Source organism: Schistocerca americana, chromosome 1 (genome assembly GCF_021461395.2).
Source record: "Schistocerca americana isolate TAMUIC-IGC-003095 chromosome 1, iqSchAmer2.1, whole genome shotgun sequence".
Taxonomy (NCBI): domain Eukaryota; kingdom Metazoa; phylum Arthropoda; class Insecta; order Orthoptera; family Acrididae; genus Schistocerca; species Schistocerca americana.
The window spans coordinates 635,888,388-635,902,644 of NC_060119.1; the positions used below are offsets into that span (position 1 = coordinate 635,888,388).

The 14,257-nt window shown below is 42.0% G+C and overlaps 1 protein-coding gene across 2 annotated transcripts in view; it reads left to right on the forward strand.

Annotated features, from left to right (window-relative positions):
- The window catches only part of LOC124625673 (toll-like receptor 1), a 134,320-nt gene that overhangs the window by 106,168 nt on the left and 13,895 nt on the right, over positions 1-14,257 (forward strand). For both annotated transcript variants that reach the window (XM_047149188.1, XM_047149189.1), the window contains 2 exons: positions 1,003-1,110; positions 7,345-7,549. In XM_047149188.1, coding sequence (XP_047005144.1) covers positions 1,003-1,110; positions 7,345-7,549 — 313 coding nt within the window. The remainder of the gene's footprint in view (positions 1-1,002; positions 1,111-7,344; positions 7,550-14,257) is intronic.

Consider the following 14,257-nt stretch of genomic DNA (forward strand, 5'->3'; position numbering starts at 1 on the left):
CGTAGGCGTCCTGCATCGTTTGGCGTGTCTCTGTACAGGTTTTCTTGAGTTTCACGCAAAATTTAATGCAGACGCGTTGCTTCTCTAACTCTGCGGTCTCGAAATTCGCAAACTGTGTGACACAACGTTCTACTCAGTACAGCACTGAACAATAGCTAACAGACATACCACAATGAAACTTCCGGCAGTTACACATCAAACACAGTCGTGTGTAGGGATGCCAACCGCACTTCACTCCAACACATGATTGTTCCGGAATTTTTTTCACAGACTTCTTAAAGCTGTGCAGCAAAACTAGGATTAGCACACATAACTTCTGGGATATTTAGTAGCAATAATACATTATAGTAAGACATCATCGTAGAGATGTATTCTGTGAACTTAAAGTACAATTAATACGGTGTATAGCACCAAATGCTTGCGATTTCATGAGATCTCTCTCGTCATTTTATGTGTTACTGGCTTAGTTATGTGCAGTTGTGAGAGTATGAGTTCGGTAGGACACGTGCCGTATAGCCGGGCAACTTTATAACCATGAGACGCCTACCTTGGGAATAGAACTGCCCGTCGGTGCTGTCGAGATTAAGAGTCTGCTGCAATGCCGTTACGAGATAAAACGAAGGAACCCAATGTTCTGGAACCAACCTTAGTCTAACATCGGCGTAGGGTTTTACATGTTTACCAAGCCTAAATAACTTTCGTAACTCAAGAAAAATTTGGATACAGGCTGTCGCTTGATTTCTGGCTTGTCTTCACACCAAATTTGCCATATATTAATAACAATATTCAACAAAAAGTTTTCTTTTATTAACAGGTATCAAATTTAGAAGAAATGGAAGTTCTATACGAATTTTACAGCTGTTACAGGTTTCAATAACTGCAAGAACAGGTTTTCTACGATCCATAACGCTATCTCGACTTAAGGAACTATTTTAGTACATTGTATTCCATTTCTGTACGTCATTCAAGTTTTTTAATTTTTTCTTCTGTTCTTGCCTGCAGGTACGAGATAACGTACGTGTTTCACCTGATGAAAATGCGGCGTGAGAGGGTGGCCGCCGAGCGGCGCCACCCCTCAAGCTACAAGTACGACGCCTTCGTCTGCTACAGGTGAGGCTGAGAGATTTAACGGCAAACGTTTCGTAACACATCTACAGACCAACTTTCCTCAGTATTGTTTTTCTTCGTGTACTAAGTACTTTAAGGAAAATTAAACATGTCTTCCTGTGCACTACTCCTACCAAGTCATTAATTTGTAATTTTAGGATCGCATCAGGTGGCAATTAGAACTGAATCCGCGACAACGTACTTTCCATTCTTTCAGACGGTACCCCAGTATCATGTCAGAAAACAATGTATAACTTGGGTGCAACTTTGGATGATTATAAAATTTCGTAACCACGTACAGAGAACGTCTGCAACCTCTGCCTGTGTGACGCTAACAATGCTTCATACAGTTTCGGCAAGACTAGTTACGTGAATACCGTGATTTGAGTCCAATTCATCGATACTATAGCTTTTACGCCCTACAGTACCTTGCAGTAAGGTCTATAAACTATTATCCCGTCAAAACTGCGATACTCTTTCCTTAAGATAAAAACTAACTCGTTTCTGTAACGTACCTGAATTCTACGCACACATCAATGCTCCACTGAATTTAAGGAAATGCGAAACCACGTCCTTTTGACAACTTCATAAAGTCTCCCTTAAAAATTTACGTTTATGTCAGCTCCCGCCTCTTCTACAATCCAAATTGCTGCCTACACCTACTTCAATCTAAATTACGATTATTATTCTGTTGTTCACAAATATAAATTGTTTCCCCTGCTGTACGTCTCATCATCTGTGTCAAAATTATTTCTACATTCAAATCTCTTAAAGTGTTCTGTGGTAACGGAAGAAATGTAAAACAAAGAATGCCTAATTAGGTTTACGAGTCGGCCTTATGGTCCTTATCCAGCCTAGATAAATAAGTCAATAAATAAATAAAAATTAATTAATTACCTTATCTGTCTTGGTTGCCGGTATTCAGGCGCCACAAGAAATTTTCGTCTGTGGTATTTGACCGACAAGATGAGTAAGAAGTAACAAACTCTCAAGAATCTGAGCGGTTTCATGACATTGACACTGTAAGAAACAAAGCCGTCTCTTCGTTTCCTGAATTTTCTGTACTGAGGATGTACTGTACGAATCTTGTAATAGGATCCTTGAGTATATGTTCACTCCTACCATAGTTGGATGCAGTCAGCGGCCAAAACAAAATGTGCTTCTGATAATGACGGAAATGTCGAAGCCGCGCTGAGTGGTCGTGCGGTTTGAGTCGTCATGTCACGGACTGTGCGGCCCCTGCCACCGGAGGTTCGAGTCCTCCCTCGGGCATGGGTGAGCGTGTATTGTTCTTAGCATAAGTTAGTTTAAGTCAGTTTAAGTAGTGTGTAAATCTAGAGACCGACGACCCAAGCAGTTTCGTCCCTTAGGAATTCACACACATTTGAACATTTTTTGAAAAGTCGAAACCGTTATATCCAAAGTATAAGCTGTGAGTGACGAACAGGGACTTACTTTGGATCGAACGGTATACAAACTACCAAAGGGTTGTGGAAAATGTTACTTGTCAAAATAGTAATAAGATCGACATCACGGGAAAAGTTATGTTCATTACTAAATCGAAACCGACAACTCCAAATTTGGTTTGAACACCAAAGTGCTTTACTAGGCATGTCCCTATTGGAGTAGTATGCTGTTGCCATCCTCTGACCCCTGAACTGGCTTGTCCAGCCAGCTAAAATTCACTTACAGTGTAAGGCAGACTAAAATGATGGTGCAACTCGTTTTTTTTCCTATTAACAGACGTGTTAAGAGACGTATAATTTCAGAGAAAAAAGTAAAGAATGATCCGAATGGATGTAAACTGGTAGATGTGATGTACGTGTACAAACAAATATTACAGTTTCAGAAAAACAGGATGATTATTCAAGAGAAAGAACCTCACAAATTGAGCAAGTTAATAATGCGCTGGTCCCACTCTAACAATAAGCAAGCAATTATCGGCTTGGTATTGCTTGATAGAGTTGTTGGATGTCGTCCTGAGGGACATTGTGCCAAATTCTGTCCAGTTGGTGCGTCAGATCAACAAAGTCTCGAGATGGTTGGAGGATCATGCCCATAATGTTCCAAACTTTCTCCGCTGGGGAGAAATCCAGCAAACTTGCTGGCCGAGGTAAAGTTTGGCAAGCACGAAGACATGTTGCATAACCTCTAGTCGTATGCGGACGGGCATTATCTTGCTGAAATGCAGGCCCATGGTAGCTTGCCACGAAGGCAACAAAACGGGGCGTAGAATATCGTCGACGTACCGCTGTGCTAATAAGGGTGCCAAGGATGACAACCAAAGTGGACTTGCTATGGAAAGAATAGACACCCCAGACCAGACCATCACTCCTGGCTCTAGCACCTTTTGGCAGACGCCAGTGCCGGCCGCGGTGGTCTAGCGGTTCCAGGCGCTCAGTCCGGAGCCGCGCGACTGCTACGGTCGCAGGTTCGAATCCTGCCTCGGGCATGGATGTGTGTGATGTCCTTAGGTTAGTTAGGTTTAAGCAGTTCTAAGTTCTTGGGGACTTATGACCATCGATGTTAAGTCCCATAGTGCTCAGAGCCATTTGAACCATTTGAAGCAGACGCCAGTCACGTTGGTATCCCACAGCTGCCCGGGCGTCTCCAGACAATCTGCTTCTTCGATGTACAGATTGAACAGAAGGAACGAATGATCACATCCCTGTCTTACACCCTTTTGAATCCAGACACTTCGTTCTTCGTCTTCAACTGTTATTTTTCCCTATTAGTTCTTGTGCATATTGCATATTATCTTTCTTTCCCTAGAGCTTACATTTTTTCCCACATTTGGAACTCCTTGCATCATTTTGTACTGTCGAACACTTTTTCTAGGCCAACAGAAACTATAAACGTTTCTCGTTTTTTCATCAGTCTTGATTCCATTATCAACAGCGTCATAAATGCCTCTGTGGCGTCTTTAACTTCCCTAAAGCCAAACTGATCGTCATCTACACGATCCTCTATTTTCTTTCTCATTCTTTTGTAAGTTATCATTGTCACTAATTTCAATGCAAGAGCTGTTAAGTTCATTGTGCCATAATTCTCGCACTTGACTCTTGCTATCCTCGGAATTGTGCAGATGATGTTATGTTGAAAGTCTGATAGTGCGACACCAGTTTCACACAGTCTCATTGTGCAATAATTCTCACACTTGTCGGCCTTTGCTAACTTCGGAATTGTGTCGACGGTGTTTTTTCTGAAAGTACGACATTACTTCACCAGTCGCACACATTCTACGCACCAACGTGAATAGTCGATTTGTTGCCATTTCCTCCAATGATTTTAGAAATTGCTATGGAATATATCTATCCCTTCTGCCTTATTTAATCTTAAGTCTTCCAAAGCTCTTTTAAATTCCGATTCTAAGACTGCATCGCCGACCTCTTCTCTGACCACTTCTTTTTGTTTTTCTATCACGTCATTAGTCCAATCCGCCCCTCATAGCGGTCTACACTGTACTCCTTCCAACTATCTGCTCTCTCCCTTCTATTTAACAGTGTAATTCCCACTCCGCCCTTAATATTACTGCCCATGCTTTTAATTTCAGCGAAGGATATTTTGACTTATCTATATGGTGAGTCAGTTCTTCCGAGAATCATTTCTTTTTCGATTTCTTCGCATTTTTTGTGTAGCCGTTTCGCCTTCGCTTCCCTGCACTTCCTATTTATTTCAGTTCTATGTGATTTGTACTTGTGTATTCCTGAGCTTCTCTGAACAGTTTTATACTTTCTTCTTTTGTCGAAGTAGCTCCTTGTTTCTTTGCAGTTACTTTTCTTGTACCTGTTCTCTTCTTTTCAACTTCTATCATTACCCTTTTTAGACTTATTCACTCCTCTTCAGCTGATCCACCTACTGAGCTGTTTACGATCTCAGTATCTATAGCCTCAGAGAGCTTCAAGCGTATCCCTTTATTTTTTAGTTCTTACGTATCCCACTTCTTTGCGTATTGGTTCTTCTTGACAAGGCACTTAAACTTCAGCCTATTCATTGACATTACTAAATTGTGATCTGATATCTACTTCTGGGTACGCTTTACAAGCCAATATCTGATTTCGGAATCTCGACCTGGAATTTTCCCGTATATCCAGGCCTTTTCCGAGTATACCTCCTCCCCCTGTGATTTTTGAACAGAGCATCCCTTTCTACTTGTTGGAATTTGTTACAGAACTCAATTATTATTTCTGTTTTCTCATTCCTACTACCAAGCCCCTATTCTAACGTAACCCTTCCTTCTACACTTTCCCCTACAACCCCTTTCCAGTCCTCAAGTTAAGTGCCCTATAGGTTTTAATGAGTGAGATTTCAAGCATCTAAATATGTGCCACGAAAGACCGTACATTTGGATTGCATTGACTTAGAAGCATCAAGTTTTTACAGCGCCAAGGGACAATAGATTCTTTAATTAGTAGATTATCCATTCAATATCCTTATATTCTTTCCCTATACATTCATCTTCTGCCTGCGACACTGGCTTGTATAATTCATCTATTGTTGTCGGTGTTGGTTTGCTGTCGATTCTGGTGAAAACACCCCATTCACTGAAGAGTACACAGTAACTCACTGTCTGTCTTACCTTCCTACTCATAATGAATCCTGCTCCCGTTACAACATTTTCTGCTGCTGCTGATATTACCCTATACTGATCTGACTAGAAATCCTTCTCCCTTTTCCATTTCACTTCACTGACCCCATACTGTGTCTACACTGATAGTTAGCATTTCCGTTTTCAGATTTTCTAATTTCCCTACCACGTTCAGACTTCTGAACCCCCTCCCCCAACAATTCGTAGAAGATTTCCCTTCAGTCGGTTATTCAAACTTTTTGTCATGGTCCCTCTCCCTTGGCAGTCCTCTCCCAGAGATCAGAATGAAGGGCTAGTCCGGAATATTTTTCCAATGGAGAGATCATGACTTATTCAATTACACGCCACATGTCCTGTGGTTACGCACTACGTGTCTGTAATACAGTGATTCCCACTGCCTTCTGCATCCTCATGCTGTTATCATTTGCTGATTCTTCCGCCTTTTAGGGACAGTTTTCCAGCCCAAGTGTAAGAGAGTGCCTTCTATCCGCTCCTCCAGCCTCTTTGACAACGGCGTTGGCAGAGTAGTCTTCGGCCGCTATGCTCTTTTATTATGCAAAATTTAAGCAGTGACGAGGTTCGATACCGGGATTCAGGACGTTTTGAATAATAGTAAAAGACGGTACCCCAAGATTACGCAAGAATGGTTAGCATAAAAGTTTTCTGCGTGTGGTGCCGCGTCGTAGTGTAAAAAAAATAAAAATCTGGAGAAACCAACGTTTTGGTCACTACAACCATAGTGGAAACGTGGTTTTCTTCAGTATAGTTTTTTTGCAATATGTATGCTTTACTGTATACATTTACTGATGACACACTTATTTCTACTAAACGACCCAGTAATGGGACAAAAAGATATTCGTTATTTTAACTTTATTGGAAACACTATCTGTCATTAACTAAAAATTAGTAAAGAAAGTCTTGATCACATAGACATTTATTAAAGACGTCTTTAGATAATGTACTATTCAATATTGTGGGTAGAGCAAACAAAAGACTGCGATTCATTGGCAGAACACTTATAAGGTGCAACAGGTCTACTAAAGAGACTGCATACACCACGCTTGTACGCCCTATTCTGGAGTATTGCTGTACGGTGTGGGATCCGCATCAAGTGGAAGTGACGGATGACATCGAAAAAGTACAAAGAAGGGCAGCTCGTTTTGTATTATCGCGAAATAGGGGAGATAGTATCACAGACATGATACGTGAATTGTAGTGGCAATCATTAAAACAAAGGCGTTTTTCGTTGTGACGGGATCTTCTCATAAAATTGCAATTACCAGTTTTCTCCTCCGATTGCGAAAACATTCTGTTAGCACCCACCTGCATAAGGAGAAATGATCATCACGATAAAATAAGATAAATCATGGTTCGCACAGAAAAATTTAAGTGCTCGATTTTCCCGCGTGTTTTTCTAGAGTGGAACGGTAGAGAAACAGCTTGAAGGTGGTTCATTGAACCCTGTGCCAGGCACTTTATTGTGAATAGCAGAGTAATCACGCAGATGTAGATGTAGATGATGACGCCTAGAACAGCTGTTGCTGCACCCAGTCGCAAAATTCAATGACTGTCGGATCAATGCTTTTCCACTATTTTAAAAAGGCATCCCCTTCTTCCTCTACTGAGATGGTGTGTTTCTGTGAGCGCAGCAGCGCAGACCGCGCCTGGGTGGTGGGCCAGCTGCTGCCCAAACTGGAGCATGCCGGGGATTCCCCTGACGAGCCGGCGCTGCGCCTATGTCTGCACGAGAGGGACTTCCCGCTCGGATCCTTCATTGCTGACAACATCGTTTCCTCCATGAAGGACAGCCGCTCCACCGTCATCGTCCTGTCTCAAGCGTTCGTCGACAGCCAGGTAAATCGCCACTTGGTCTCCTCGTGGTAAGTATAAGTCACCTTGCACTGAAGAAGAAGTACGCTCCGTCCCATGAGGTGGAGCATCTTTCCGATGGTTCCCAGAAATGTGGAATGGTCCTCCTCGAAAACACAGTAACCCGTTATGGCATATCGCCCTGCTGACTTGAGTGCTGGAGTTCTGCAACACCTATCTTCTTGCTGTTTGCAAAAACGGGCACATGATGCACTCTATCTCCGTTACACATGTGAATATTGGAAAACGAGTGCTTCCGTTAGGAAAGGGTTTCTATCGATGAACCATCGGTGAAATTAAAACTATGGTATCGGCGTTATGAGTGCAATGAAAATTTCACTGCTAAACTCAGAGGAGAGAGTGGATAACTAGAAAGGAAACACTGAAGGGCTCTACGAGTGAGAGGTGTGATGACCTGATGACATGACAGAAGAATGGGAATCGATATGGCAGACATAGGGGGCCCAGTATTAGAGCCGAAATGAGCTGTAGAAGAAATGTGATCAACTAAAGTGGAACTTATAGATAGCATTCCTAAATTAAATTCATTGGAGGAAATGGAAACCAAACGACTATTGAAGTTTCTGTGTAGAATCTATAAGACTGGGGACATACTGTCATGCTTTCGAGAATGTTTGAAGGGCTCATTTAGTTGTAGTACAAGTCCATTTTTGTTCATTTTGAGATACAGAATCCTTAAGTTAAATGAGCGCTGAAAGATCCGCAGTTGAGATACCACAAATATTCTAGAATATGGCTTCTTGCTACAGATGAACCTTTCTTTCTGTTCCTTTGGATCATTAATTTCAGAAGCATTATAGGCAGAAAAGTGGAGGTAATGGACTTGTACCACTATTTAAATAAGCCCTTCATACCATCCACACAATCTCAAAGATAACAAGGGCTGATCAGTGGAATAACAATGCCACAATCAGCTTAATAGCTCATGCAGAAGAGTTCATGACAACAATAGTGTATGTTGAGTAAAAAACTCCGCTGCCGCTGTGTGGTTTCTTCATTTAAAAAGCATTCCGCTTTTGTAACGTCAGTTTTATCATCTGATGTAGTCCGGAATGGAAAAAAACTGTAAAGTAATAGCAGGAAGTGACAACCTTATATAAAAAGAGTGTCGAATCCTTGCGATAAGTGGCAGAATGCAAATGAAATAAAATGTAGCAATGAGCAATACTTACAGTTACAACAAGATACTGGAGTACAATTGGTATTAAAGTTTCCCACGATTCCAGTAATTTCACTCCATTTTAAAAGTCTTGTCGCAGCCCAAGACAGACTAAAGTATAAAGGGGCCAATAGCCGGAATCTAAAAAGGAATATAAATAAGCCGTTAAAAGCTGGTACGATGGGGGTAACGAAAGAAAAGATTCATTAGGTAAATGTACCCCGTAGGCGGTTTAATATCGAACAGTTCTCTAATGTGTTGGCAATTTATATCGTGTTGGCAAACAGATTTCGACTCATAAGATTGTCCCGACATATTTCACTTCCAGGAATAACGGTCAGATTTTGAAACATAATGAACAAACCAGTGGTGTTTCTTTTAGGTCGCCGGGGGATTACAGAGTTAGTATAGTGACTGACTGTACAAATATACAGGTTGCTACAAAAAGGTACGGCCAAACTTTCAGGAAACATTCCTCACATACAAATAAAGAAGAGATGTTATGTGGACATCTTTCCGGAAACGCTTAATTTCCATGTTAGAGCTCATTTTAGTTTCGTCAGTATGTACTGTACTTCCTCGATTCACCGCCACTTGGCCCAATTGAAGGAAGGTAATGTTGACTCTGGTGCTTGTGTTGACATGCGACTCATTGCTCTACAGTACTAGCATCAAGCACATCAGTACGTAGCATCAACAGGTTAGTGTTCATCACGAACGTGGTTTTGCAGTCAGTGCAATGTTTACAAATGCGGAGTTGGCAGATGCCCATTTGATGTATGGATTAGCACGGGGCAATAGCCGTTGTGAGGTACGTTTGTATCGAGACAGATTTCTAGAACGAAGGTGTCCAGACAGGAAGACGTCCGAAGCAATTGATTGGCGTCTTAGGGAGCACGGAACATTCCAGCCTATGACTCGTGACTGGGGAAGACCTAGAACGACGAGGACACCTGCAATGGACGAGGCAATTCTTCGTGCAGTTGACGATAACCCTAATGTCAGCGTCAGAGAAGTTGCTGCTGTACAAGGTAACGTTGACCACGTCACTGTATCGAGAGTGCTACGGGAGAACCAGTTGTTTCCGTACCATGTACAGCGTCTGCAGGCACTATCAGCAGCTGATTGGCCTCCACGGGTACACTTCTGCGAGTGGTTCATCCAGCAATGTGTCAATCCTCATTTCAGTGCAAATGTTCTCTTTACGGATGAGGCTTCATTCCAACGTGATCAAATTGTAAATTTTCACAATCAACATGTGTGGGCTGACGAGAATCCGCACGCAATTGTGCAACCATGGTCATCAACACAGATTTTCTGTGAACGTTTTGGGGGCATTGTTGGTGATGTCTTGATTGGGCCCCATGTTCTTCCACCTACGCTCAATGGAGCGCGTTATCATGATTTCATACGGGATACTCTACCTGTGCTGCTAGAACATGTGCCTTTACAAGTACGGTACAACATGTGATTCATGCACGATGGAGCTCCTGCACATTTCAGACGAAGTGTTCGTACGCTTCTCAACAACAGATTCGGTGACTGATGGATTGGTAGAGGCGGACCAATTCCATGGCCTCCACGCTCTCCTGACCTCAACCCTCTTGACTTTCATTTATGGGGGCATTTGAAAGCTCTTGTCTACGCAACCCCGGTACCAAATGTAGAGACTCTTCGTGCTCGTATTGTGGACGGCTGTGATACAATACGCCATTCTCCAGGGCTGCATCAGCGCATCAAGGATTCCATGCGACGGAGGGTGGATGCATGTATACTCGCGAACGGAGGACATTTTGAACATTTCCTGTAACAAAGTGTTTGAAGTCACGCTGGTACGTTCTGTTGCTGTGTGTTTCCATTCCATGATTAATGTGATTTGAAGAGAAGTAATAAAATGAGCTCTAACACGGAAAGTAAGCGTTTCCGGACACATGTCCACATAACATATTTTCTTTCTTTGTGTGTGAGGAATGTTTCCTGAGAATTTGGCCGCACCTTTTTGTAACACCCTGTATAGGCTGGACGTTTAGAAAATTTGAGGTCAGCTTTAGGGATAATTCATCCGGGTCTAACTCAGCTTTGGGTACCCATGTTTCTGAGACGGGACACTCTGTTACCAGCGCTTCATCCAACCTCCTCCGCCTTCCTCCTTCTTCGTCTCCCCTCCCCCCCCCCCCCCTCGTCCCCGCCTTTCGGTATTTTGACTGAGTTGATACGTACCGATCCACCTTCCTTTAGTTTTTAAAGAATTTTAAAATTTTAATAGTTTCCCACATTCCGCCACTTGTGTCTTTCGACAGTATCCAGTTCTACTTGCAAGTATTTGACTTTGCAGCCTCGTGTGCGTCCGATCACTAGTATTTTTCTCACATTCAAGTGGCCGCCAACGCTTGCACCACATGTCTAATCACCCATCATATGTTCCACTTTAGTTTGCGGTCAGTCGTGGCTCTGCCTTGTGCTCAACTCATTTGTTCCACCAGTACATTGTATGATTTTCTCCGCGTTTTTTCCGGTTTCTTCTGTCCCCCCCCCCCCTCCACCCGCCACCCCCAATCGCCCATGCTTTTGCGGTTTATTTATATTCCTTTTTATATCCGGCTATTGGCCTCTCATCGACATTAGTTCGTCGTGGGCCCCGACATGATTTTTGAACTGAAGTGAAAGTATACAAATCTGGTACTCCAGTCATCCTCACATTTTACGTCGCCTGCATTCAGCCACTTTTGGCGATGATCTGACATTCCTTTTATATAAGGTTGTCACGTCCTTTTATTGTTGCACGGTGTCTTCGTATTCACGACTTCACCTGACGATGAAACTAAGGTTACGAAACCAGTCGCACTTTTTAACTAAAGTAACCATACTGCTGCAGCGGTGTTTTCTGTTCAGCATGAAGTTTTTAGCTGTGGATATCGATTGAATAAGCTTTTGTGTTAAAGAATGACTGGGAAAAGTTTACTCAGGATATGCTAGATGACGGTGAGTCTGGCTTTAGAAAAGGTAAAGGCACCAGAGAGACAGCTCTGATATTACAGTTGATGCTGGAAGGCAGACTTAGGAGAAATCAAGAGACGTTTATAGGATTTGTCGAGCTATAAAAAGCGTACAATGGTACAAGAACTAATTGCTTTGTCAAAAAACATGTAAGACAGGGTTGTAGTCTTTCGCCTATATTACTCAATGTGTACATCGAAAAAGCAACTGCGACTATAGAGGAAATGTTCAGGAGTCGGATTAAATATCAGGGTGAAAGGGTAATTCTAAGATATGCTGACGAAAGTGGATAGGAATTACAAGCCCTGTTGCATTGAATGAACGGTTCAATAAGTTCAGAGTATGCATTGAGACTAAACGGAAGAAAGATAACAGTAATGAGGAGTAGCAGAAACGAGGTTAGCCATAAACTTAACATCAAATTTAGTGACCATGAAGTAAACGTAGTTAAGGGACATTGCGATCTCGGAAACAAAATAACACTTCTTAGATGAAGCAAAGAGGATATAAAACGCAGACTAGCACAGGCAAAATCTGACATTCCTTGCAGATATAAGTCTACTATTATCAGAAATTGGTGTGAATTTGAGGAAACTTCCCCACATAACTTTGTGTGGTAGTAAGACAGGGAATGTGGGGAAAAAAACGCAAAAAGAAGCGCTTGAGATATGGTGCTACAAGAAGAATCTGAAAATTAAGTAGACTGATGAAGAATGAGGAAGGTCTTCACAGAATCGGCGAACAGAGAAATATATTGAAAACACGGTCAACAAGAAGAGGTGATACAGGGAGTTGGAGAGAATAAATAATTGAGGACTTTAAGATGCATGTGGCCGAGCGGTTCTAGGCGCTTCAGTCCGGAACCGAGCTGCTAATACGGTCGCAGGATCGAATACTGCCTCTGGCATGGATGTGTGTGATGTCCTTAGGTTAGTTAGGTTTAAGTGGTTCTAAGTCTAGGGGACTGATGACCTCAGATATTAAGTCCCATAGTGCTTGGAGCCATTTGAATTTGAACATAAGATGCAAGTAGAGCACTGATACGAGAATGTGGGCACTAGAGAGGTATTTGTAACACGCCGCATCAGACCAGTCACAAGACGATCGAAGAAAAAAACAGAATTGGCTATGTGCGGGTAGGAGTCTCGCTCTGAGGGCCCCGCACAAACTTATTTCTTTACATAGACAGTTCAAGCATCCCAGGAATCGAGAATCAGGGCGAATTTTGCCTGTTATCGACATTGATACTGGCAAGATATCGGTATCAGTTCCGGGAATTCAAAGAGTTTTGAGAATATTTTAAGTGTGAAATCGAACAAAAAATGATACAATAAATTTTTTGTGATGTAACTACAAATTAACAATTCTCGGATTTTTTTCCCTTCCTTTTACCGTTAAACCTTGTTTCTTGCGAAACTTCGTGATTCTAGGTCAAAGTTAAGTGCCCTATAGGTTTTAATGAGTGAGATTTCGAGCATCAAAATATGTGCCATGAATTTCCGTACATATGGATTGCATTGCCTTAGAAGCATCAAATTTTTACAGCGCCTAGGGACCATAGACCTTAGTACGTGATATAAATTTCATCTCGATAACTCTACCCGTTCCTGAAAAAAAGGGATCTTAACAGACAGAGAGACAGCCGGACTACCAATGACGTTTTTTCATTTCTTATGTGGTATAATTACAGATTAATAATTCTCGAAACTTTTTCCTTTACTTGTATTCTGAAACCTTGCTTATAGCCACGTTTCGTACCCTGTAGATTGAGATGAGTGAGTTTTCAAGAGCCAAACTATGTTACATAACAGACCGTAACTTTTGATTGCATTGACTTAGAAGCTTACATTTAATACACGGCCAAGATGCCTGAAACCTCAGTATTTGACATACATTTCAACTTGATAGTGTAAATGTTCCTGCGAAAATGTGGTCTTAGAAGACGAACGGACACCCTGACAGTCGATAACAAAGAAGGATTTTTTTTTTCCTGTGGTATAATTACAAAAACAATTTTCACATTTTTCCTTTATTTTTACTGCAAGCCTGCTTCTTACCAAAATTTGTGGTTCTAGGTCAACAAGAAGGATTCTATATGTTTTGATGAGTGAGTTTTCGAGTATCAAAGTACACTACTGGCCATTAAAATTGCTACACCAAGAAGAAATGCAGATGATAAACGGGTATTCATTGGACGAATATATTATACTAGAACTCACATGTGATTAAATTTTCACGCAATTGGGGTGCATAGATCCTGAGAAATCAGTACCCAGAACAACCACCTCTGGCCTTAATCCGCCTCGGCACTGAGTCAAACAGAACTTGGATGGCGGGTACAGGTACAGCTGCCCATACAGCTTCAATACGATACCACAGTTCAACAAGAGTAGTGACTGGTGTATTGTGACGAGCCAGTTGCTCGGCCACCATTGACCAGACGTTTTCAATTGGTGAGAGATCTGGAGAATATGCTGGCCAGGTCAGCAGTCGAACATTTTCTGTATCCAGAAAGG